This window comes from Labrus mixtus, chromosome 15 (assembly GCF_963584025.1).
Source record: "Labrus mixtus chromosome 15, fLabMix1.1, whole genome shotgun sequence".
Lineage (NCBI taxonomy): Eukaryota > Metazoa > Chordata > Actinopteri > Labriformes > Labridae > Labrus > Labrus mixtus.
This window is the reverse complement of record NC_083626.1, coordinates 29,277,422-29,304,921: the sequence shown is the minus strand read 5'-3', so window position 1 is coordinate 29,304,921 and position 27,500 is coordinate 29,277,422. Positions and strand designations below refer to the sequence as shown.

At 44.9% G+C, this 27,500-nt stretch overlaps 1 protein-coding gene across 1 annotated transcript; it reads right to left on the bottom strand.

Moving 5' to 3' along the window:
• Positions 1 to 3,903: 3,903 nt before the first annotated feature.
• kcnd1 (potassium voltage-gated channel, Shal-related subfamily, member 1) lies at positions 3,904 to 13,720 on the bottom strand. The gene is made up of 3 exons (XM_061058462.1): positions 12,550 to 13,720; positions 9,167 to 9,412; positions 3,904 to 5,757 (listed from the first exon to the last, which is right to left on the bottom strand). Exons 1-3 carry the CDS (start codon positions 12,703 to 12,705, stop codon positions 5,041 to 5,043), a joined length of 1,119 nt encoding a protein of 372 aa, XP_060914445.1. The 5' UTR covers positions 12,706 to 13,720; the 3' UTR covers positions 3,904 to 5,040.
• Between the last annotated feature and the right edge of the window lie 13,780 nt (positions 13,721 to 27,500).

The window sequence follows — 27,500 nt, the reverse complement described above, 5'->3', positions numbered from 1 at the left end:
CCAAAAAACTGATATATAAATAGAACAGATTGATATTTTTTTCTACTTTTTTCTGCATAAATCTCTTAAACAACTTCAGACCTGCTGAAAACTACCAAACATTCAATCATTTTTAGGAATTTAACCCTTAAAAGGCTAGTTTGATTACATGATTCTGGCATTTAAAGGGTTAAATCCCTGATAATTATTCAATATTTGATCGTTTTGAGCAGGGCTGAAGTTGTTTAAAGATCCCATATTCTGCCCTTTTTGGGGTTCTTATATTTTTTTTATTTAATCTATGGTCCTACTTTTGTACGTTCACAATAGATAAAGTTCTAAAAAAGTGTCTGTTTTCATGTACTGCTCCTCCTTGCTCCATCTACGCTCTGAGTCCGTCAGCTGCACTCTGTTGAGCCCACACTGTTAGACCCCACGTGGGCCAAGTCTGCTCTGATTGGTCTGCCGATCCGCTCTGTCGTTATTGGTCAGTTGCTCAGCACGCTTCTCTGAAATTTCAACATGAGCTGCAGGGCCACAACGAGCCAATGGGCTTAGATCAGTGATCTCACACTGACAATGACGTTGGACTGACACATTTTTATCGAGGGGGGCTAGAACCGAGCGTTACATGCAGCTAATGCTACAGCTAACAGGAGGACGTAGGAGAAGCCGCGTTTCCGCAGACTTTGAATTTTTGCACATAGATGTGACTAAACATGCACAGGACACTATGAAAACACACTAAAGAGCATATAAAACCAGAAGAAGAAGAATATGGGACCTTTAAGAGATTTATGCAAAAAAAAGTAGAAACAAATATGAATCCGTTTCTCAGTGTTCTATTGATCTATTCAAAAAAATAAAATGTGCATTCCAAAATGTGTCAAGAGAGAAACTTTCTTACATAGAATGTGTGCCATATGCACTAACAGACAAAATGATGTCCAGATGAAGAGGAAACATTTGACCAGATGGACAAAAATGTCCATAATGATGCATGAGGGTTAAAGGCACAAAAAGCCCAAAAATAAATCTTAAAACTAAAAAATATGCAGCAGTGTCCTTCTTTTACATCACTGACCCCGAGGAGGTGTTCAGTGAGGTGAACTACAGTCCACACTTGTTCAGGAAGAAATGATCTCAGACACAGATTCCTTAATGGAGTTTAAAAAAAAACGTCTGAGGGTGTAAAAGGTGCCACAGCGGGCAGAATGTGTCCGACAGTACATGGAGGCGATAAACCTCTTACTGTTACACTCTCTGGATTTGATTAGATTTCTATTTGCACCTCCTCTAACCCTCTCTGCGTCGCTCTATTAAAACATTAGGAGCGTGCGCCGTGCGTGGAGATGCTCTATAATTCCATCTCGCTCGCTCCTCTCATATACATCCTGTTCCTCGGAGGAAATGGCTGCTTCCCATCTTCTTCTTATAAATAATGTTGATAGTAAAGTGCCCTGCTGCTGCTCACACACACACACACAGTTACTTCACATATGTTTGTTTGATGTAAAAGAAATCAAACATTCAGCTTCAGACTGATGATCAGTAACATGTCATGTAAGCTCCAGTTACAAACTGAATCATGTTTTTTAAGTGAAGCACAAAATAAAGGAAGCAGCTTTCTGTGTTTCCTTGAACAGACAGCGATCCAAACACGCCTCACATGTAGGATATTTACGAACCCCTATCCCCACATACTCCATGCACACCACGGTCCGTCAGACTGTGACAGTTTGACTTTGAGATGTGACTTTATTTTGCTCTTTAATATTTTATTTTAGCTTTATGCCAGCCAGGTCTCTCTCCTGGCATTTAAGATAAGTTGGTGGTTTTTGTCGTTTTAAGTTTGAGTTGAGTTTTTTGTTTGGATTATTTAAACCAAAACGTCACACAGGGATCAGTGTTTCCCCTACCATTATATTGCGGCCCCCCCAATATAATGGTAGGGTCAAGTAAGAGAGGTCAAGTAAAAAAAAAAAAAGAAAAAAATATATATTTTTTTTTCAAGATTTATTTTTGGTCTTTTTGTGCCTTTATTGTAGAGATAGGATAGTGGATGGAGTCGGAAATCAGGGAAAGAAGTCATTTAAGGAACCTTTCCGAAAGAAAAGGACATCTGTCATTAAAAGTAACACATGAACACCAAGATTCCTTCAAGTGTTTGTGTCGTTGTGTCAGCATTTCGGCTTGTCCCCACCCCCCCAACGCTTTAAACTTAAGGGAAACACTGAGGATTGTACACAAAAAGTGTACACCCTTACATTAAATGACAAAACTCCACAAATAAAAACTCCACAACCAATGGAATTCAAAGCAAAATAGTCTTATATTAAATGAACTCACAATATAAACTCAAACACTCAAAAATAACAAATACTCAGTATCCCACAATCCCTCAGTCCTCGCCCGCCCTAACCCACTGACTACTCACTCTGACTTTCTGCAGAATAAATACGAGGAGGCCGGAGGAATTTCCTACAGGTGTGAAAGCCCTAACTTTAAAATTCTGGTATCGTTTCAGCCCTAGTTTCCTTTTCCCCGACAGTCCGGTCACGTTTCCACTTCCTCGTTATCTCGAGGAGGAAATGAGGTGACACAGGTAGGAGTGTTTCATTTGTGTTGGATAAAGTTCCTCAGGTGTGTTCCTTTAGTTTCAACAGAAACTCCCCGTGTGATAACAGCAGCTTGTTAGTGGATGAATGGAAGATTTCCCCCGAGGAATGAGCGATTAATTATTGGACTGGAAGTTATTTTTTAATCAGGGCACCTGGAGGGAGGTGTGGATTATCTGCAGTCCAGACGCAAACATGTTTTCCTGGCAGCAGATCCTCCACCCCCCCCCCCCCCCCCGATCCCACACAAACCCCCACCTCACATATATTGCTTCTGGAGGAGCTGCAATAGGTTTATGATTTCCCTCCCAGTTTATTTGCACAGTGATAAAACAGGAGCAGAGCAATAAAAGCAGCGTGATGAAAAACAATGATGGCAGACTGAAAGAAACACAAAGTGATCGGACTGCAGCCGAGGAGAGACGAGAAGAAGAAGAAGAAGAAGAAGAGGGGCCCAGTTTGAATTAACGTTTCTACTGACTCCATCTTTAAGAAAATGGATCATGGTCTGATTAATTTTTTGAATGTAAAGTCGTGTGAGAGAGATTTCCCAAAAGCTGCCTCTCTTCCTCCACAGATTATCTGTGTGATCAGAAACGATCAACCAAATCAATATTTTACTGGAACACGACAGAAAGACAGATCAGATTCTTCTCTTTGGATTCTCAGAGAGATAAAGGAGGAAAAACAGAGGATACTCCCAACAAGGAAGAAACTGAGAGCAGAGGAGGACGAGGAGGAGGAGGTAAAAGCCTGGGTCGTGTTTTGCTGCCGCGAGAATCCATTTAGAGGTCGGCTTCTCCCCGCAGAAAACTAATGGACCTGAAGACTGAGGAAGGAAGAGAGGAAACTAGAAGAAGAGAGGAAACTAGAAGAAGAGAGGAAACTAGAAGAAGAGAGGAAACTAGAAGAAGAGAGGAAAGGGAGAAGAGAGGAAGAAGATGAAGAGAGGAAGGAGAGGAAAGGGAGAAGAGAGGAAGGAGAGGAAACAAGAAGAAGAGAGGAAGGAGAGGAAATGGAGAAGAAGAGAAGAAGGAGAGGAAACAGGAAGAAGAGAGGAAGGAGAGGAAACAGGAAGAAGAGAGGAAGGAGAGGAAGGAGAGGAATCCAGAAGAAGAGAGGAAAGAGAGGAAACAAGAAGAGAGGAAGGAGAGGAAACAAGAAGAAGAGAGGAAGGTGAGGAAACAACAAGAAGAGAGGAAGGAGAGGAAACAACAAGAAGAGAGGTAAAACTCGTTTCTCTGCTCCTCCGCTCCCCGGCATCAACAGTGTTACTCTAACTCACTCACTTCCTCTCTCTCTCTCTCCTCACTCGCTCCACCACAGTATAACACCACCTTCAAGTCAGCTTTATAAGTTTGGAACCTCAAAAACCAAACTCAACTAACATGTAACAAATGAGCCTCTCAGCCCCCGCCCTATAGTCGTCATGGTAACAGCTAAATACACAAACACATACTCCACATGCTAACAGTTACCTAACGGGGTGTAGACGCTAGCAGAGTCAGATTTAATCTAAATCCTGTAAAACACGGACGACGTTCTTTAGCTTCTCTGATTGTCAACAGATGCACGTTGTCGATGAAGGGGAGGAGTTAACAGACTTCAATGTCAGGTGAGGGAACGTGTCTCAAGTCTTCACCGATCGTATTGATCATTGATTGGTTGAGAAATAATCACAGTGTTTACAACAACACTGAACTGTTTGACTCATCCACGCTCTCCCATTCACACCCTCTGATCTCACACTTTAACTCATTCACAGACAGGTAGGAGTACAGAGTCATATAGACACGTGTGTGTATGTATGTGTGTGTGTGTGTGTGTGTGTGTGTGTGTGTGTGTGTGTGTGTTGTGAAGCTGTATGATGGATCAGATGCAGTGAATGCTCCTCTTTCATTTCTGATGTTTCCAGCAGCTCTTTGAACAGCAGATAATGGATAATGTGCAGGGTGAAGACTATCACCATCATCATCATCATGCACACACACACACACACACACACACACACACACACACACGCACACACACACACACACACACACTCTCTCTCTATCCACATGGCAGCAGCAGAGAGTGTATGTGGGCGAAAGCAGCAGGGTGAAGATACACCACCGTACTCGAGAAGCCGCGAGTGGGAGGCGGACACACACACACACACACACACACACACACACACACACACACACACACACACACACACACACACAGTTTGGATGTTTCACACTTCATCTCTTTTCATGGTGGAAACAGACTGTAAAACTCTCCCGCACAGCCAATAATAACGGCACATCCACGTCCCCGACACACAACAACGCAGATTTTCTGCCCAGAGCCCGAGAGGCGCCCGCTCGCCTGTTTCTGTGGTGACCGTTTAAGCAGGCAGTGAGTAATAAAAAAAATCTGCTTTAAAGTCAGATGTCACAGCAAATACACACAAAACTCACCCCAGCGTTGTCATGGTGACGATGGTGTACCAGAAGGAGGCGGGGATGGAGGTGAAGGTGGAGCCCTTGGTGCCCTTCTCGGCGTAGAACATGACCGTGGCAAAGATGATGATGGCCATGGTGAGCGAGAAGAGCAGGAAGCCGAGCTCCGAGGCGCAGCTCTTCAGCGTGTAGCCCAAAATCCTCAAGCCCTGCGAGTGGCGGGAAAACTTGAAGATCCGGAAGACGCGGAAAACCCTGAGGGTGACGAAGGCGCCGCTCACGTCCTCGTTCTCGGGCATCACAAGGCCGATGTAGTACGGCATGATGGCGACCACGTCGATCACCGACATCACCGAGCGCATGAATTTGCAGCGGCTGGGCGCGGCGAACAGGCGCATGAGGTACTCGAAGGTGAAGATGAGCACGCAGGCCGTGTCCATGCAGAAGAACGCCAGCTGGTATTTCTCCCCGCAGGGAAGGTCCTTCACGCTGCCTTTAGGGGGCCGACACGGCACCGTCTCCACCACGTTGGCGATAACGGAGACAGCGATGAAGAAGCCGGTGACGTAATAGAAGACGAGCGCCATAGTGGAGGTGTGGGGGTTCTCGAAGGCTCGCCACAGACGCTCCCTGGAGGTGCTGTTTGGAGGGAGGGGGGCGTCCATCCCCTCGTTGGCCTCGGTGTCTTCGGCGAGACGCTCCTGGTTCTCCTTTTTCCTGTCCCGGTATTCCTTCACAGAGAAGAGGGAGGAAGAGATAAACAAACGAGTTCATGAAGTTAGTGCTGAGGAAACAAACAATGACCACGAATCAAAGACAAAACGGGCGTTTAGGAAGTTAAAGGACAAACATTCTCCCAAATAAAAAACAGAAGCTGAAATATAAGCTAGAAATGGTATCAATATGGTATTACATATTAAATATGGGGTAAACTAAATTTGAACCCTTAAAGGCTTTATATGTGATTTTTTGATCCAGCAGATGTCGCCCTTGAGCACCAGCATGAAACCAAAACAACTTGCGCTGCATTGTTGTGTTAGCATGCTAATGCTAGCGATCTTTATTCTGCTCGTATCTTCACACTGCATGTAAATTTACCTGAAATGAGCGTGATCTAGAAACACAGTTAAGCAGTGAGTACAGTATGTTATTCTTCTTTTCTCTAGTCCCTCAATTAAACAACTTTTATACACGAGGGGAGGAGTCAGCCGGCCGTCCTGGCGATGTAAACAAAGTGAAGATAGGACTCTGAAAACTCTGAAAACATCACAGACAGTGGGACTCGGGTGTTACACCCATTGTAGACAGTCATGACTCACAGAGTTATTTTCAGAGGAGATACTTGATTTATATATTTAAGTGTGAAAAATCACATAGAAAGACTTTAAAGGTCACACATTATAAAATCCTCTTCTCCATGTTCCTCTAACTCTAACATGTGTCTCTAGTCCGTCTACAAACCCCCCAATCATGAGAAAAGTCCATCCTCTCCGTCTTTTGCCTGCTCCACTTTTCAGAAAATGTGTGCTCAAACATGCAAATGAAACATTTCATTGCATTGAAAATTTCCCTTTATGACATCACAAAGGGCAGTAGCCCCTCCCACAGCTAGGTGTTTGTTCTGCCCTCTGAGTCTGCCTTCTCACCGTAAACAATAGAACATGGAGCGAGAAAGCCTGAGACCACCCAAGCCCTCACTCCTAGTGCACATTATGTATACCAAAGAGATCGATCTTAAATTTGCTGATGACACTGTATTGTCAGCTGTCTTGAGGGGGGGGGAGCAGGGTCACGGGTCAGTGGTGGATTACTTTGTGGCTTAGTGACATGATCATTGATTTTAGAAAGTCCCCACCAAGCCGTATATACCAACGGTTTTTCAATCAGCTGATACTGAGATTGTAGAAAGTTACAAATCTCTTAGGTGTTGTCAAAAACCTCCTTATTTATTGTCTTATTCTCGATATATGGAGAAGAGAGCCTACATGCATGTCAGAGGTTTCATCTGTTTACAAAGAGGCTTGAAACCGTCTCATGAAAATCTTGGATTCATTTCGAGGAACTGCTAAAACTGCTAATCAACCGATCCACCTCCACGCTGGCTAATAAACCCGTCTAGAAAAACAGAATCCTTCTTCAAACAATTCTCAAATCCTACATCAGACGCCAAAGGCAACGAGAGGAAGCAGCAGGATCTGTGAAATTACTAGAGGAGTAAAAATAAAAATCATGTGGACTCACTCGTGGGAAACTGTGGGGGAAGTGAAAAAGCAGAAATTAGAAGCTCTCACAGTTAAAATCAACATTTGTGAACATCGTGGAGCCGGCCAAAATGTGAGGACATAAAGAACAATTATCCATTCATGAGTCAGTGGACGAGTCAGTAATAAAATCAAGGATACAAAGATGATTTAAAGGGCTCTGAAGGCAGCGCTAATATGACCAAAAAGGTGATATAAAGCAGGGGTGTGTTGTTTGTGACTCGTTACAGAAATCACTTACAGAGCCATTGGGTATAAAGTGAGCCAAAAACAGTAGCACTAAAGAGCCCAATCAGAATGCATCTGAGCTGCTGGTGTTTCCGAGGGCTCATCACTGTTGGCTTAATGAGCTGCAGTTAGATAATAGAGTTGGAGAGCAGCGCTGGTTAGGATCCCCCTCAGATCCATCAATGATTTCAGTAATTTAGCTGATGATGCTGTTCTCCAAGAGCAGCAGCCGAACAACCCAACATAGCAGTCAAATATTAGGAAGAAACCAGACACAGGAAGTCAGTCAGAGTCAGAGAAACAAAGTGTTAACACTGAAGTCTAAGCAGGATGAATAGAGGTATAATAAGATTAGATAGTGCTGCACCAAAAGTGTCCAAATAAAATGGATGATACGACACACATGAAAGATATTTGTTGGGAAACTGTTGCAACAAAGTCCGCTAACAAGAAATAAACGATGTGATAAAATACAAAACAGCAAGGGTCGACATTAAATTAAATCAGCCACAGGCAAAGATCCCTGGATCCATCGTACACCCTGACCCAGGAACATTATTTTTAAATCAGAAAAATAACAGTAGAGAATTTACTCTTGCATTAAAGAAAATGATCTGATCTGATTTATCTACAAATCAGAAGAGAGGAACAAGGAATACCTAGAATATCTGAGCAAAACTACTTCATCTTTTCTGAACTCATCTTACATGTCTGCACATGTTGATATTGAGCAGCAGATTTGGTAAAAGACTACATTTTGATCTGCTTTGGTTCCTGTTTGGAAACTGTTAAAACAATCCACAAAGTAAAACTACACAACAAAATACAAAATGATCCTACAAGACATGATACAATAAGACACGATGCCATACAACCAAAGACGCAACGGCACAAAACGATACAACACAATAAAATACGAGAAGCAAAACCTCTCATACCTCCGTTATGCAGATGACACTCAAGTCTATCTCCCAAAAAATCCAAATAATCATTCTAATCTCAATTATCTTGTGATCATTAAGAAAACTGATTGGCCCAAATGTTTAAGAAACTAACTTAGGCAAAACTGACACTGTGCTCCCCTTCCAGGATGCCATCAAACAGGTCTCCAACGACTTGAGTCCCCTGTCCAGCTCCATCAGGCCCCACGCCATGGAACCATGGATTTAGACTTGACACTGCTTCAAACCGTCAGGTAGAAGAAGCAATCCAGCTTCTTTCAACTGTGTACTATTTCAAAAATTCCCCTCAATCAGTGACTTGAAAGTTGAAAGCTTTCCCTCCCTCTACACTGGGACAAACCAGTCGTACTGTAACTGGTCAAGAACGCTGCAGCCAGACACCAATCAAGTAGAGGGATGGGATGGAGGACAGCTGCTCTCAATCCCCAGAGTTTCAGGTGAGGCCTGCATGCTTTCTCCTGTCTGACAGCCAGGATGTGCGTATGTCCATATGTATACAATCCTTCTTCTTATCTAAAAAAACCTTTATATTATCCCTCTGAGACCTCCCAGAATAAAGACCAGCTTCTCGTACCTCAAGTCTCTAAGTGTAGTATTGGAGGTAGAGCATTTAAAAAGTGCTCATGGTGGATTAAATAATAAGACAAAGAGAAAAGTTTAACGATCAGCACAGAGAGTAAAAGGTTTACCTCCATGCAGCAGTCACCGATGATCTCGGGCACGATGCCGTAGAAGGCCAGCTCCTCGTCGAAGGCCTGGATGCACTCATGTCGAGGGTAGTGCAACTTCCCGGTGCGGTAAAAGTTCAGGATGTGTCGGAACATTTCGGGGTCTCTGTCGAAGAAGAATTCCTGTGTGTCCTCGTTGTAGAAGAACTCCTTCTCCGAAGAACCCAGCAGAGTCTCTGGATAACGATCCAAAGTGTTCTTCCATGTCTGCAGGAAACGAAAAGAGAAGACTTGAACTGGTTCTAATGTGGGCAGAGATGACCATACGTCTTTGACTAGCACTATTTGTTTGACAGAGAGTCAGAAAGGGCTGTGAGCTGAGCTGCTACATTATGACTCCTTCACAGTTGCATAATTAAAGAGATGTTTAACCAGGGCTCAAATTATATGTGGAGGTCCCCTCCTCTCTGAAAACATCAGTCCTTGTAATTAAGCTGTCTGGTGGAGCTTCAGGGGCTGCAAGCTGAGCTGCTGTTAACTTAAAAGCATCTTGTTTGTCTCATTTTCCAGACATTAGATGACTGAATATTTTTTCCCTGTGTAGTATAAACAGTATACTCACATGAACAAACAGAAGCGTTACAATGGGCCGCCTAAATGGTCAAAATCAAATATTCTCTTGAGCGTAAAAAGGTACTCAGTCCTCCACCTTGAGTTAGAAACACAAGCATTCCATTTAAAAGGACTTTTTGAGTTGTCGGGTAAGATGGGGGCATTAAAGCGTCACTAACATCGAGGTCAGGCCGGTTTAATGCTCAGGACTTACTATTCCACGTTCCATATTGAAAGCAAGTATTACTGTACGTTTGTTTTTTCTATATTTAACTCAAGGGCTTCAAGCTGCTGCCTCACACTGTGTTTCTGAGAATCAGGACAAAGTCTTGACAGGAACTTTCTTCTTGTTCTGCTATCGAAGCACAAAGTACAGCAGTGCTGTTTGATTCCTGAAAGCTACCGGAATCTATTTTTTGCTGTGTAGCCATTTTGTTGTTATTATCGCCCAAATGCACGTCAATGCAATCTGGGCAAACTGTAGAGTGGTGCTTTTATTTTGAAGGAGCACAAACTGAAGTGTGGTGATTTATTTTGAAGGTGCCCAAACTGTAGTGTGGTGCTTTTATTTTGAAGGTGCACAAACTGTAGTGTGGTGCTTTTATTTTGAAGGTGGAGTTTTGTGTTGACGAGCTGTTGACTCAAATCTCAACACTCAGAGGCTCGTCAGTAAACGTCTCGGGGTGAGCTGAGTAAAGTTTTTCTCCGGTGTTGACACAGGTCAAAGGTCAACATTTCAATCATGATGTGGATATTATTAAAGCACCACTATTCACACTTTTTAAAACAAGCTAACGAGCTCTGCTGAGGGAGGAGAGAGAGGGTCAGCGCCGTGTAGAGACCCCTCCTTCCTCGTTCCTCGTCCATCTACATGAGCGACAGAGAGGAAAATCAAAATGGCGCGTCGGCTGTTAGGACACTCCGATAGGAAACAATTTGTCACTGACGCTCGCTCCTGTCACACGCTGTGAGTCTTAGTTGTTGTTTTTTTCACATTAAAGTAATTTTAGACGTTGACTAATTAAAATATTCTGGGGTAGTTTGTAGAATAATTTCACACACAAACCTGAAGGAATCAAACTTCTGATAAATGAATCATACTCTTAAAGACCGGGAAAAAGACTCTGAGAGCTGAGTTTGTTGACCGACTTAAACCAAACAATCCAGTCCCCATCTCTTTTCCATTTTGTCTTTCTAACAAGTCTCTGAGTCTCCTGCCTTTCTGAGTTTTCTGGACTTGAAATCCTTCACTGCTCTTCTTTCAGCCGGCCTCATCGAGGGTCTGTCTGCCTTCATTGGGACTGTTTTCTGGTCCTGTTACCTTCCTAATGAACCGCACGCTCCATGTTATTGCTTTCTGTATAAAATCATTTTCTCTGCACCAGCTCCTCGTTGCAGTCTTCTGGGCTCACCACCTCGTGTTTCTGTTCTCTGTTTGTTGGTACCAGACGTGACAACGCCCCCAAAACAACATCAGTGGGCGACGAGGAACATGACACACAGCAGCACTAAGGTAAGGCTGGATGAGCAGACTGATTACTCAACTGAGTTTGATGTTAAAATGATGACACGGCGCACAAAAGAGAGACAGAGAGATCCAAAGTGTTTCATGATGAAATACTGGAAGTTATTGGAAAGACATCGCCGGGCGCGGGGCCTCTGGGCCTCAGGCGTGATGAAACTCTGCAGAGCAAAGAGCAATGTGCTTTTCTATTGTTTCATTTCTCTTTAGCCAGTTGAACCTAAAGAAAATAAATACTTAATTCATTTATTTGATCATTCATGCAAATGAGAACTACACAAGGAACGTCTTTCACGGCTGCTGTTCAACAAATACAGCAGCCGTGGGGGGGTTCATGTAAATTTAAAAGACTTTACGCCCCCCTCAGGTTCTGGAGATAAAAAGGCTACATTTATACTTTCCAAGTAATTCATTTTATAAACTTTGAGAAAATGTTGGCTCCAAGGTGTTTTTTTGTTTTGAGTTTTTCTTTTTTTTTTTATCGTTGTGCACTATGAAGTGACGGACATGTCACGATCAAATCAGAATTCAAAACTAAAGTGGGCGGGAGTATCGGACAAAACAGCTGATTTTATTGGTGCAAGAGGTCCCAGTTTGTAGATGTGCTTTTTCAATGATAAAGCACACTTTTACAATTGTTTGTAAATTATTCCGCGGATCCCCAAGCTGTGGTTCGCGGACCCCTGGGGGTCCTGGGACCACACTTTGAGAATCACTGCTTCAGACTACAGAGGAAGACGCTGCTTATTCAAATGACAAAATACAGAGTTTATAAGCTGTATGACACCCAAAGCACGAGCTAACGGTAAAAACAGATTTTTCTTGAAAATGTAGTTTTGGGCGTTTTTACCTCGAGGACAGGAATCCCAACCTTCACTTGCAGAGTAAGCTAGTAAAATTGTTTTCCTTTCCACCTTGCACCCCCCGAGCACACACATTTTTCTAGCCGTTTTTTTGGGCGTGCATTTATGTTAAAACATTTTCAACCTTTCAACTCGTTGCAGAGCTCGTTAATGTCAGTTTTGGCCGAAGCTGTCGATCAAATAAAGTAGGCGGCTTAACCTCCGCTTTCATCACAAAGCGAGAGCTCTACGCTTGCTCTAAACATTTTTTCCCGCTTTTTTCATTCAGCCGTTATGTGCATGCAGCGGCGCTCCACAGTGTAATCGGGCCCCATGATAAGTTAATTACACACATTTCATCACCATGGCGATTTAAAGTGTTTTACACAAGACATCAAAACATAAAGACGAGCAGACGGTCCACCCACCTGGAACCGGACTCCGCTGACGTTGACGTACAGGATCTCGTCTGATCGGGACGTTTTGTCCACGGGAGGTTTGGGCATCGTCTTCTTGGCAAGCGGCAGCCATCCCACCGCCGCCGCCCGAGCAAACGGCAGCCACGTCGCCACGCCGGCCGCCATCTTGCTGAGGCTTGTCCCACCAGCAGAGAGATCTGTCCCCTTAGAGAGGGGGGCGGAGCTAAAAGATCTGACGTGGGAGCTCTAACCGAACCCTCGCTCACTTTTTGTCCTGACCTGATTTACTCAGGTGGGCGGGGTGGCGAGAGACGTGGTCGGACATGTTTACAGGGGGAGGAAGGGGGTAGGAGGGGCAGAGGGAGGGGTCAGAGGGCGGTGAGCCTTCAAGCCATGAAAAGAAACGCCGTGAAGAAGCTTCAAAGCTGCTGCATCGGACAGGTGCGCTGCCTGTCTTTTATTCTGAAGAGTTTCTGAAGTCCTTCAGGTCAGCGGGGACGGAGACTTCCTGTTGCTCTTCACAATAAAACTCCGCTCCAGTCCAAACTCTCAGGAATGAGCTGAAATATTCCTTTTTTTTTTCTGTTTCCAGATGACAAACTTTCGTCCTTCTCCTAAATAACAAGATGTTCCAGAACAAAACACAGACTCTCCTGGTGGAAAAACATAATTTCTCGAGCTCTCTGCGGGTCTCAGAGGAGCAGCATATGTGTAAAATAATAATAAAGTTAATGTCTGATATTGCAGACGCAGGTTTATTGCTGCTGGGACTTGCAGTGAGAAGATATAAATCCAGGAAGTGAACGTGTTAAAACTCTGCTGTCTGTCCTCCACCTCCCTGCATCCTGCCCTCTCTCTCTCTCTCTCTGTGTGGCTGGAGCTCTCTCGCCCCGGCCTCTCTCCCTTGTGATGACTGATTTGTTGCAGCGCCGCAGCCTTTCAGATTCTTATTAAATTGTGATGATGGTTCCTGAAGTTGCAGGATAGACAGAATCGCCCGTGTGGCCGCCCTCCCTCTAAGTGTTTCTCCGCTGTGGAGATTATGGATGTGCCGCCTCCCTCTTCCTCTCTTTCTCTTTCTAGTTTTTGCTTTTGCTTGCTGTTTTTTTTCCCCCCCTCTCTAATTTTCTTTTATCTGTCTGTGTTTCTCTCTCTCTCTCTCTCTCTCTCCTGTTCAGGTCGGGGGGCCATCAGGGGACAGACAGAGGCGAGGAGGAGGTGGAGGAGGCGTCGTCGGGCCGTCCTTACTCCATGTCCATGTATGGCCGTCCTGTCAGGAAACACACAAACAGAAAAGAGACAGAGAGTGAGAGACAAACCAGGAGGAGGAGAAGAGGAATGGAGGGGACGTGGGAAAAGATGGGAGCAAAAAAAGGAAAAGGAGGAGAAGAAGGAGAAAGAGTTCAGGGAGGAGGAGGTGAGGGGAAGACAAGAAAGAGGTGTATAAGGAGAAGAAGAGAGGAAGGAAGGAAACAAAGAAAAGGAGACGAGGGAAAAGGAGGAGAGGGAAGATGATGACTTGGAAATGTAAGGAACGAAGGGAATAGGAAAGGAAAGGAGGTGAAGGAAAGAGGAGAGAGAAAAGGAAGAAGGAGAGATGAGAGAGAGGAAAAAGGATACAAAGATGGAGGAAGGCGGAAAACATGAATGCAGTGTGAAGGATAGAAGGAAGGAGGAAATGTAAAAGGAGGGATGGGAGGACAAAGGGGGGAAAGGAAAGGAGACGAGAAGATTGAAGATAACAGACAAAAAAGGGAAGAAATGGAGAAGGAGATGAAGAGAAAAAGAGAAGGGGAGAACAGGAGAGACGTGAGGAGAGAAGGTAAGAAGTCACATCAGCATCTCTGGTGTTTTTAACATTTTAAGTGTTTCAGCCTCTTCGGCCCAAATCACTCAAAGCTCTTTCACACCGCAGGACACACCTACACATTCACACACTGATGGTAGAGGCCGCTGAGTAAAGAGTCCATCAGTATTAACTCATCCATTCATACACATTCACACACTGATGGTAGAGGCCGCTGAGTAAAGAGTCCATCAGTATTAACTCATCCATTCATACACATTCACACACTGATGGTAGAGGCCGCTGAGTAAAGAGTCCATCAGTATTAACTCATCCATTCATACACATTCACACACTGATGGTAGAGGCCGCTGAGTAAAGAGTCCATCAGTATTAACTCATCCATTCATACACATTCACACACTGATGGTAGAGGCTGCTGAGTAAAGAGTCCATCAGTATTAACTCATCCATTCATACACATTCACACACTGATGGTAGAGGCCGCTGAGTAAAGAGTCCATCAGTATTAACTCATCCATTCATACACATTCACACACTGATGGTAGAGGCGGCTGAGTAAAGAGTCCATCAGTATTAACTCATCCATTCATACACATTCACACACTGATGGTAGAGGCCGCTGAGTAAAGAGTCCATCAGCATTAACTCATCCATTCATACACATTCACACACTGATGGTAGAGGCTGCTGAGTAAAGAGTCCATCAGTATTAACTCATCCATTCATACACATTCACACACTGATGGTAGAGGCCGCTGAGTAAAGAGTCCATCAGTATTAACTCATCCATTCATACACATTCACACACTGATGGTAGAGGCTGCTGAGTAAAGAGTCCATCAGTATTAACTCATCCATTCATACACATTCACACACTGATGGTAGAGGCTGCTGAGTAAAGAGTCCATCAGTATTAACTCATCCATTCATACACATTCACACACTGATGGTAGAGGCTGCTGAGTAAAGAGTCCATCAGTATTAACTCATCCATTCATACACATTCACACACTGATGGTAGAGGCCGCTGAGTAAAGAGTCCATCAGTATTAACTCATCCATTCATACACATTCACACGCTGATGGTAGAGGCTGCTGAGTAAAGAGTCCATCAGTATTAACTCATCCATTCATACACATTCACACGCTGATGGTAGAGGCTGCTGAGTAAAGAGTCCATCAGTATTAACTCATGCATTCATACACATTCACACGCTGATGGTAGAGGCTGCTGAGTAAAGAGTCCATCAGTATTAACTCATCCATTCATACACATTCACACGCTGATGGTAGAGGCCGCTGGGTAAAGAGTCTGTCAATATTAACTCATCCATTCATACACTGATGGTAGAGGCTGCTGTGTAAAGAGTCCATCAGTATTAACTCATCCATTCATACACACTCACACACTGATGGTAGAGGCTGCTGAGTAAAGAGTCCATCAGTATTAACTCATCCATTCATACACATTCACACACTGATGGTAGAGGCTGCTGAGTAAAGAGTCCATCAGTATTAACTCATCCATTCATACACATTCACACGCTGATGGTAGAGGCCGCTGGGTAAAGAGTCTGTCAATATTAACTCATCCATTCATACACTGATGGTAGAGGCTGCTGTGTAAAGAGTCCATCAGTATTAACTCATCCATTCATACACATTCACACACTGATGGTAGAGGCCGCTGAGTAAAGAGTCCATCAGTATTAACTCATCCATTCATACACATTCACACACTGATGGTAGAGGCCGCTGAGTAAAGAGTCCGTCAGTATTAACTCATCCATTCATACACATTCACACACTGTATGGTAGAGGACGCTGAGTAAAGAGTCCATCATTATTAACTCATCCATTCATACACATTCACACACTGATGGTAGAGGCCGCTGAGTAAAGAGTCCATCAGTATTAACTCATCCATTCATACACATTCACACACTGATGGTAGAGGCCGCTGAGTAAAGAGTCCGTCAGTATTAACTCACAGACGGGAATTCAAACCAGGAACCTCCTCGCTGTGTTCAGCCACATGAACATAACTCGTGGTACAAATATATCTCTGCATAATCTGCGTGCAGGATTAAATCTCAAACATCTTAAACTGGATCAGATCAACTGGAACATGAAGAACATTAAACTAATTATTCAGATCTCTCTCTGAGCTGCATCTCGAGGATGTAAACAACATTTCTCTGCAGAAAAAAGATCTACATTAGAAAAGGAACCTTTGACGACACAAACGAGGAGAGTTTGAGGAGTAATGTTCATGATTTGCATTTGAATGCTGCTGACTCATCATAAAACACCACAGAGGTAAACACTGAGGATCACACTGCATTATTTTAATCAAACAAACACCTCATTATCTTCATCAAATCTCCACTAAAGAGTGTTTTTATGTCCGTTCTTTATCGACCTTTTGTGTCGCCCCCTGACGGACGCGTGCAGCTGTCATGTGTTTAAGGTAAAGAAATAAAGCTGCAGGTTATTAAAGATGATTTTTTTTACAGTCTCGGCCGTCCCTCTCTCTCTCTCTCTTTATTCCTCCCTCTGCGTTCTTCATTCAATAAAGAAACATCAATAAAGCAAAGCTGCTCCTCGTCAAATGAAAAGTTATTGTCACAGTTTTATTGCATAAAGTCCACAGTGGGAGCAATAAAAGTTTCCCGTCCTCCGGTTTGGGTTTGAATCACGGCGAGCGTGGATGCTTGACCTCTTCGACTCTGACGTGAAGTCGACGCATTTGGGGGGGGGGGGGGGGGGTGCAGACGTTGACAAAGTTATCAACATGCAGACTAACTTCTCAGTAGGGGTGTAATGGTTCACAGGGGTCAAAGGTCGGTTCATACCCCGGGTTTTTAGGGTCAAGCAAAGTAAACGGCGTCATGCCTTGGTCCAGGTCATCTCCCCGAGGAGCGCCCGTTCATCAGTTTCCTGTGAGGCTCAGTTTGACTGTAAATAATAAGTCACACAGAGGTCTCAACCGGAACAACGATAACACATTCTGAGAATGAAAGAAGTGTCCAGCAGGTTTACACGGAGACGTTGATGGTTCGCTGATAAACCTGTAAACCAGATGAAAGCAGAGAGAGATAAACGCTCAGAGACTCGTTACATAACTGCACGTTTTCAGAGCTGCAGCTGAAGTTTGGTGCTGTTTGCTGCCACATCACGCCACACAGACGGACGAGAATGAGATATGACTTAACTTTAATGAAAGATGTCACAGGGACCAGCAGAGGAGGACTACGATACAAGAGAAGAAGACAACATAGTCCCTTAGACCCCGTGTCCACCTGGCCTTGCTTTCTGAGCGCCCTGAGAGTTTTCAATAAGTAGAGAGAGAGCGTCCGAGCAGAAAGCGATGGCCTGAAGAAAGAGCGCAGCGCCCAGTGTCGCTCTGCCTTACACTCCGAGCCTTACAAGAACATCAACGCTCTTTATGTTTTGCGGGGGTTGGAGGTGTTTTTGGCCAACGGGACGACATGATGTTGACTTTGTTTTAAAAAACACACGTTAAGCTGTTTTTATCCGACGTAGAAGTTCAGCTTCTATTTCAACTTTTTTTGTCACAGAGGTGTGACGAGGCTTTGAAAGGACAGAAGAAGAAAAATAAAAAACACATTTAAATAACAAAAAGTGGAAGTCAATAAAGATTGAGTATTTAGACGGTACATCATCAAAATACACTAAAAAAGAAATGTCCCAACGAAAAACAAACACACCTTCTTAAACCTTTGTGTGTGTGTGTGTGTGTGTGTGTGTGTGTGTGTGTGTGTGTGTGTGTGTGTGTGTGTGTGTGTGTGTGTGTGTGTGTGTGTGTGTGTGTGTGTGTCTGTGTGTGTGTCTGTGTGTGTGTGTGTGTGTGTGTGTGTGTGTGTGTGTGTGTGTGTGTGTGTGTGTGTGTCTGTGTGTGTGTGTGTGTGTGTCTGTGTGTGTGTGTGTGTGTGTGTGTCTGTGTGTGTGTCTGTGTGTGTGTGTGTGTGTGTGTGTGTGTGTGTGTCTGTGTGTGTGTGTGTGTGTGTGTGTCTGTGTGTGTGTCTGTGTGTGTGTGTGTGTGTGTGTGTCTGTGTGTGTGTGTGTGTCTGTGTGTGTGTGTGTGTCTGTGTGTGTGTGTGTGTGTCTGTGTGTGTGTCTGTGTGTGTGTGTGTGTGTGTGTCTGTGTGTGTGTGTGTGTCTGTGTGTGTGTGTGTGTGTGTGTGTGTGTGTGTGTCTGTGTGTGTGTGTCTGTGTGTGTGTGTGTGTGTGTGTGTGTGTGTCTGTGTGTGTGTCTGTGTGTGTGTGTGTGTGTGTGTGTGTGTGTGTGTGTGTGTGTGTCTGTGTGTGTGTGTCTGTGTGTGTGTGTGTGTGTGTGTGTCTGTGTGTGTGTGTGTGTGTGTGTGTGTGTGTGTGTGTGTGTGTGTGTGTGTGTGTGTGTGTGTGTGCGCGTGTCTGTGTGTGTGTGCGTGTGCATGAATTATGAATGAATTGTCAGCTTGACTTGTTTTGTTTCAAAGTTGCTTTGCTTCGGTCACCATTAAGCATGTAAAAGTTCACCACACACACACACACACACACACACACACACACACACACACACACACACACACACACACACACACACACACAGACACAATTGTCTTTGACAACCTCAGCCTCGCCCAGTAAGAAGAGACAACGATTGCCAACCGCTCTGCAGCTGCTGTTTAGAGTTACAGGTGTGTCATTTTCCAACAGTATGAACAGGTTGATCAGGTGTTGATCAGGTGATGATCAGGTGTTGATCAGGTGTTGATCAGGTGATGATCAGGTGATCAGGTGATCAGGTGTTGATCAGGTGTTGATCAGGTGATGATCAGGTGTTGATCAGGTGTTGATCAGGTGATCAGGTGATCAGGTGTTGATCAGGTGTTGATCAGGTGTTGATCAGGTGTTGATCAGGTGATCAGGAGGTGATCAGGTTTTGATCAGGTGTTGATCAGGTGTTGATCAGGTGTTGATCAGGTGTTGATCAGGTGATCAGGTGATCAGGTGTTGATCAGGTGTTGATCAGGTGTTGATCAGGTATTGATCAGGTGATGATCAGGTGATGATCAGGTGTTGATCAGGTGTTGATCAGGTGATCAGGTGTTGATCAGGTTTTGATCAGGTGTTGATCAGGTGATGATCAGGTGATCAGGTGTTGATCAGGTGATCAGGTTTTGATCAGGTGTTGATCAGGTGATCAGGTGTTGATCAGGTGTTGATCAGGTTTTGATCAGGTGTTGATCAGGTGATGATCAGGTGTTGATCAGGTGATCAGGAGGTGATCAGGTTTTGATCAGGTGTTGATCAGGTGTTGATCAGGTGTTGATCAGGTGTTGATCAGGTGATCAGGTGATCAGGTGTTGATCAGGTGTTGATCAGGTGTTGATCAGGTATTGATCAGGTGATGATCAGGTGTTGATCAGGTGTTGATCAGGTATTGATCAGGTGATGATCAGGTGTTGATCAGGTGTGGATCAGGTGTTGATCAGGTGTTGATCAGGTGATCAGGTGTTGATCAGGTGTTGATCAGGTGTTGATCAGGTGATCAGGTGTTGATCAGGTGTTGATCAGGTGTTGATCAGGTGTTGATCAGGTGATCAGGTGTTGATCAGGTGTTGATCAGGTGATCAGGTGTTGATCAGGTGTTGATCAGGTGTTGATCAGGTGTTGATCAGGTGTGGATCAGGTGTTGATCAGGTGTTGATCAGGTGTTGATCAGGTGATCAGGTGTTGATCAGGTGTTGATCAGGTGTTGATCAGGTGATCAGGTGTTGATCAGGTGTTGATCAGGTGTTGATCAGGTGATCAGGTGTTGATCGGGTGTTGATCAGGTGTTGATCAGGTGATGATCAGGTGTTGATCAGGTGTTGATCAGGTGTTGATCAGGTGTGGATCAGGTGTTGATCAGGTGTTGATCAGGTGTTGATCAGGTGTGGATCAGGTGTTGATCAGGTGTTGATCAGGTGTTGATCAGGTGATCAGGTGTTGATCAGGTGTTGATCAGGTGTTGATCAGGTGATGATCAGGTGTTGATCAGGTATTGATCAGGTGTTGATCAGGTGTTGATCAGGTGTTGATCAGGTGAAGATCAGGTGTGGATCAGGTGTTGATCAGGTATGGATCAGGTGTGGATCAGGTGTGGATCAGGTGTGGATCAGGTGTTGATCAGGTATGGATCAGGTGTGGATCAGGTGTTGATCAGGTGTGGATCAGGTATTGATCAGGGGTTGATCAGGTGTGGATCAGGTGTGGATCAGGTGTTGATCAGGTGTGGATCAGGTATTGATCAGGTGTTGATCAGGTGTGGATCAGGTGTGGATCAGGTGTTCATCAGGTGTTGATCAGGTGTTGATCAGGTGTGGATCAGGTGTGGATCAGGTGTTCATCAGGTGTTGATCAGGTGTTGATCAGGTGTTGATCAGGTGTGGATCAGGTGTTGATCAGGTGTGGATCAGGTGTTGTTCAGGTGTGGATCAGGTGTGGATCAGGTATTGATCAGGTGTGGATCAGGTGTTGATCAGGTGTGGATCAGGTATTGATCAGGTGTTCATCAGGTGTTGATCAGGTGTTGATCAGGTGTGGATCAGGTGTGGATCAGGTGTTCATCAGGTGTTGATCAGGTGTTGATCAGGTGTTGATCAGGTGTGGATCAGGTGTTGATCAGGTGTTGATCAGGTGTTGATCAGGTGTGGATCAGGTGTGGATCAGGTATTGATCAGGTGTGGATCAGGTGTTGATCAGGTGTGGATCAGGTATTGATCAGGTGTGGATCAGGTGTTCATCAGGTATTGATCAGGTGTTGATCAGGTGTGGATCAGGTGTGGATCAGGTGTTCATCAGGTGTTGATCAGGTGTTGATCAGGTGTTGATCAGGTGTTGATCAGGTGTGGATCAGGTGAATAAGGACGATGTTTTGGCCTCTGTATCAAAGTAAGAGTAGTTTATGTTTGCAGAGCAGAAAGGATCAAACTTTCAGGACATTCGATTAATCATAAAAACGTCCTCAGGTGACTTTGACTCCGCCCCCTCTCTCTCTCTCTCTGTGTCTGTCTGTGAATCCCTGCTGACATCGAGTGTTTCTCAACTCACTTTAGATTTTAACATGAAGCTTTTAATCCGTCTGGGATCAGCGTTTCCCCTCACACACCGAGCCGCTGACCCCACAAGCTTCCGTTTTTTATGGTTATGACTGTGAGAGCGCTGGACCTGAGTCAGCGACCGACCGCTGAGTGGAAAACTCTCCGACTGGTGAGAGACGAAGACGGGCGGATTCAGATGTGGTCACAGGGGTTAAGAAAAGTGTCTGCAGCTTCAGAGCCATGAGAAGACACTTTCAAGAACGGCAATCATGACGTGGACCAGGAATCGAACCCAGTGGAGATTCTAGAGTCTGGTTGGGGGGGGGGGGATAATTTCCCTTCCCTTATCTTTGTTTTCTTTGTTTATAGACAAACTTTTCACAGTAATCATGCTGCAACACTTAGCAGGGCATTGAGAGTGAGTGCTGACAGATGGGGCCCCCTTAGGGAGATTTCCGACTGTCATTGCAAAATTTACACATTTTGGGCCACTGCTCTGGTTTGAGTTTGGGAACCCTCTGGAGGTTTTCCGGGGCACGCCCAAGTGGAAGTAGACCCCGAGATGGACCTCGAGTTCGCTGGAGGGATTATAATATATATCCCGTCTATGAGAACGCCTCGGAATCCCCCAGGAGGAGCTGGACTTCCTGCCGCCGCGACCCGACCTCCGATAAACAAAAAAAGATTGACAAGCAGCGCCTTTAATCGGCCCGATGACCCTGCAGTCTGAGCCCGCCTTAAAGGGGGTTTGAACGAGCTCTAAGAGAGACTGACCCATTAATCTGACCCACTCTACCTCTGCAGCTGTTTCTCCAACAAACTGGTTTATTCCATCATCTAAACAGAGGAGAGACGGGATCAGCTGAGCCAGATAAATACAAAGACAGTTTCCTGCTCACAACAATAAACTAGACAGGAAACATATTTCCCAACAAACTGATCCTGTTTGTTTCTCAAACACTGACAGATAATCTGACACTGATGCGGTCTGCAGCATTTTGAATAAAAAACAAAACAGGCTGCGATCTGATCTCTCAGCGTCCTGCTGCCTGTCATGTGATCGGATCGATTACGGGACAACAGCGTGTCTCCAGTCAAGTGATCAAAGGAGCAGAAAAACATGTTAGTGATCACTGATCGATGACGAGGAAGCCCGGCTCTCTGATCCTCGATCAATAACGCAGTAAGAAGGTGGACAGACACAGGAAATGTGATCTATTATATTCACCGCTTTTTCTGTTTGGGGTCATGGGGGGCTGGAGACGATCCCAGCTGTACTTGGGTGGGAGGCGGGGTTACACCCTGGACTGTTCACCAGCCAATCACAGAGCTGACATATAGAGACAGAAAACCAGCCACACTCACATTCACACCTACAGACAATTTAGAGTCTCCAGTTAACATAACGAGCATGTGTTTGGACTGTGGGAGGAAGACGGAGAACCAGGAGAGAACCCACACATGAAGAACACACAGACTCCACACAGAGAGACTCCTGAAAGACAGGGATTCAAACCAGGAACCTCCTCGCAGAGAGACTCCCGACAGACGGGGATTCAAACCAGGAACCTCCTCACAGAGAGACTCCCGACAGACGGGGAGTCAAACCAGGAACCTCCTCGCAGAGAGACTCCCGACAGACGGGGAGTCAAACCAGGAACCTCCACACAGAGAGACTCCCGACAGACGGGGAGTCAAACCAGGAACCTCCTCGCAGAGAGACTCCCGTCAGACGGGGATTCAAACCAGGAACCTCCTCGCAGAGAGACTCCCGACAGACGGGGATTCAAACCAGGAACCTCCTCGCAGAGAGACTCCCGTCAGACGGGGATTCAAACCAGGAACCTCCTCGCAGAGAGACTCCCGTCAGACGGGGATTCAAACCAGGAACCTCCTCGCAGAGAGACTCCCGACAGACGGGGATTCAAACCAGGAACCTCCTCGCAGAGAGACTCCCGTCAGACGGGGATTCAAACCAGGAACCTCCTCACAGAGAGACTCCCGACAGACGGGGATTCAAACCAGGAACCTCCTCGCAGAGAGACTCCCGACAGACGGGGATTCAAACCAGGAACCTCCTCGCAGAGAGACTCCCGACAGACGGGGATTCAAACCAGGAACCTCCTCGCAGAGAGACTCCCGACAGACGGGGATTCAAACCAGGAACCTCCTCGCAGAGAGACTCCCGACAGACGGGGATTCAAACCAGGAACCTCCTCGCAGAGAGACTCCCGTCAGACGGGGATTCAAACCAGGAACCTCCTCACAGAGAGACTCCCGTCAGACGGGGATTCAAACCAGGAACCTCCTCACAGAGAGACTCCCGTCAGACGGGGATTCAAACCAGGAACCTCCACACAGAGAGGCTCCCGTCAGACGGGGATTCAAACCAGGAACCTCCTCACAGAGAGACTCCCGTCAGACGGGGATTCAAACCAGGAACCTCCTCACAGAGAGACTCCCGTCAGACGGGGATTCAAACCAGGAACCTCCTCACAGAGAGACTCCCGTCTCGCTGTGAGGGGACAAGGAGTTCTATTTTTGTCGCTGTGATATCAAAGTTTAATGTCCTGGTTGGTGACTTCCCTACTAAGTATTCCTCAGATTTAAAATTTGGAGTTTCCTCTTTTCTCTTCCACCATGTCTCTTTAAACTCTGAATGGCAGACCCTTTTGGGGGGGCCTGACCCATAGGTTGAGGACCCCTAGACCTAAACCAGCAGAATCAAAACGTGAGCACACTTTGAAACCAATCAAACAAAAAACAACATTCAGATACAGAGGATCGTTCTTCAGACATTTCTGTTGTTTTACTCTTGAATGCAGGAAAAACACCGTCAGTCAAGCTGGAGTAAGTAAGGGAAGGAAAGTGTTTCTGCTGGAGTGGAAACTGGTGCACACACACACACATACACACACACACACACACACACACACACACACATACACACACACACACACACACACACACACACACAGACACACACACACACACACACACACACACACACAGACACACACACACACACACACACACACACACACACACACACACACAGACACACACACACACACACACACACACACACACACACACAGACACACACACACACACACACACACACACACACACACACACACACACACACACACACACACACACACACACTCGGAGTGATGAGGAGCAGCACATGGCCGGTCAGTCTGAGTGTTTGTGTGAAACCATTAGACGACCATCAGTGAGCAGCACTTCACTGCAGCACACACACACACACACACACACACACACACTAACAGGAAACAGAAGAAGTGGAAACAGAAGACGTAGAGTTTAAACGAGTATTAAGGCGTGTCAGCCTGCAGACATCACTCTTCATATTTTGTCTTTTTGTCGTTTCAGTTTAATCTTCTGCTGCTCAAAGTTTGGATTCATTTCTTCACAGTTTTTCCCCCTCAGGATCTGCTCTGACTCACAGAAATATCAAAACAAAGTCTCAGGTTTGAAGAGAGTTATTATTTTTCATCGTCAGCGTACATACGGTCGGAAACGCATCGTTATACATGTTTCTTTCAAGCCAAAAAAAAGAAAAAGATTCATGAGTAGGTAAGAAATGTCTCCATGAGATCATTTATCCTGCAGGGGGCGTTCTGACTTCTTAATCAAAGGTGCTTTTGTATTTCTCGTCACTGAATGACGAGAGTAACCCGCAATGTCCACATAGTTCGTGCACGCTGCGTTCCGTCAGCGCCACGGTTTAGCTCCGTCCGAAGGGCAAGAACTACAAGATCAAAAGAAAACTACAAGATCACAGGAGATCTACAAGATCTCAGAGAACTACAAGATCACATGAGATCTACAAGATCACAGTAGAACTACAAGATCACAGGAGAACTACAAGATCTCAGAGAACTACAAGATCACGGAGAACTACAAGATCACAGGAGAACTACAAGATCACAGAGAACTACAAGATCACGGAGAACTACAAGATCACAGGAGAACTACAAGATCACAGGAGATCTACAAGATCACGGAGAACTACAAGATCACAGGAGAACTACAAGATCACAGAGAACTACAAGATCACAGGAGAACTACAAGATCACAGGAGAACTACAAGATCACAGAGAACTACAAGATCACAGGAGAACTACAAGATCACAGAGAACTACAAGATCACAGGAGAACTACAAGATCACAGTAGAACTACAAGATCACAGGAGAACTACAAGATCTCAGAGAACTACAAGATCACAGGAGAACTACAAGATCACAGAGAACTACAAGATCACAGGAGAACTACAAGATCACAGAGAACTACAAGATCACAGTAGAACTACAAGATCACAGGAGAACTACAAGATCTCAGAGAACTACAAGATCACAGGAGAACTACAAGATCACAGAGAACTACAAGATCACAGGAGAACTACAAGATCACAGAGAACTACAAGATCACAGGAGAACTACAAGATCACAGAGAACTACAAGATCACAGGAGAACTACAAGATCACAGAGAACTACAAGATCACAGGAGAACTACAAGATCACAGAGAACTACAAGATCACAGAGAACTACAAGATCACAAGAGAACTACAAAATCACAGAGAACTACAAGATCACAGTAGAACTACAAGATCACAGGAGAACTACAAGATCTCAGAGATCTACAAGATCACAGAGAACTACAAGATCACAGGAGAACTACAAGATCACAGAGAACTACAAGATCACAGAGAACTACAAGATCACAGGAGATCTACAAGACCACAGGAGATCTACAAGATCACAGAGCACTACAAGATCACAGGAGAACTACAAGATCACAGGAGAACTACAAGATCTCAGAGAACTACAAGATCACAGGAGAACTACAAGATCACAGGAGAACTACAAGACCACATGAGAACTACAAGATGACAGAGAACTACAAGATCTCAGGAGAACTACAAGATCACAGGAGAACTACAAGATCACAGGAGAACTACAAGATCACAAGAGAACTACAAGATCTCAGGAGAACTACAAGACCACATGAGAACTACAAGATCACAGGAGAACTACAAGATCACAGGAGAACTACAAGATCACAGAGAACTACAAGATCACAGGAGAACTACAAGACCACATGAGAACTACAAGATCACAGGAGAACTACAAGATCACAGAGAACTACAAGACCACATGAGAACTACAAGATCACAGGAAAACTACAAGATCACAGGAAAACTACAAGATCACAGAAGAACTACAAGATGACATGAAAGATTAAATACGACATACTTTGCTGGAGGTCGATGTAAATGTATTGACATAGGGAGATGTGTAATCAGTGATACTGTAAGTTAAAGTGCAGGAGTGTAGACATGTTATCAGCAGAGACTATTCAATATAACGGTGAGTAGACAAATGAAGTGAACATGAGTGCAGGGATCATTTGTAAATGTAACATTACAGATGACAGTATGGAGAGACAGATATTATCATGATGACAGTTCTCTGCTCACATGAGGTGAGCTGTTGTACAGAGTTATGGCCTTTGGTAAGAAAGATTTCTTGTATCTGTCTTTGTGACAGCGGAGTTGTGTCAGTCCTTCTCTCTAACTTATAATAAAGGATGTCAGACTCACTGTTGACGGTTTATTCTGCTACAGATGCTTCACAACTGGATTAGCTTCAGTGCTAATGCTAACACCGCACACTCTGCATCTGCTGCTTTAAATGTGAAGCAATCAAATTAAACACTAATTAGGGAAGTTAGCAGGTACTGAACTCCTGGAGCCAATCAGGGAACAGAACCATGAAGCTGTTTGAACACAACAGTGTGATGTAAAAATCATTTTGGGATGATTCCTAAAGTACAGGAGGAGTTTGTTTGCAGCGCTAGTTCACACAGCATCCTTCAGCTATAAAGCAGCCACTTAGCCCATCTCTGTTTGATACGACGGCTGAGAGGAAGAGGACGGAGACAATGAAGATAAGAAGCGAGAGAGAGAGAGAGCGAGCGAGGAGCTGGACTAGAGGAAATATTGGAACAGACTTTAACACGTTGAAGAG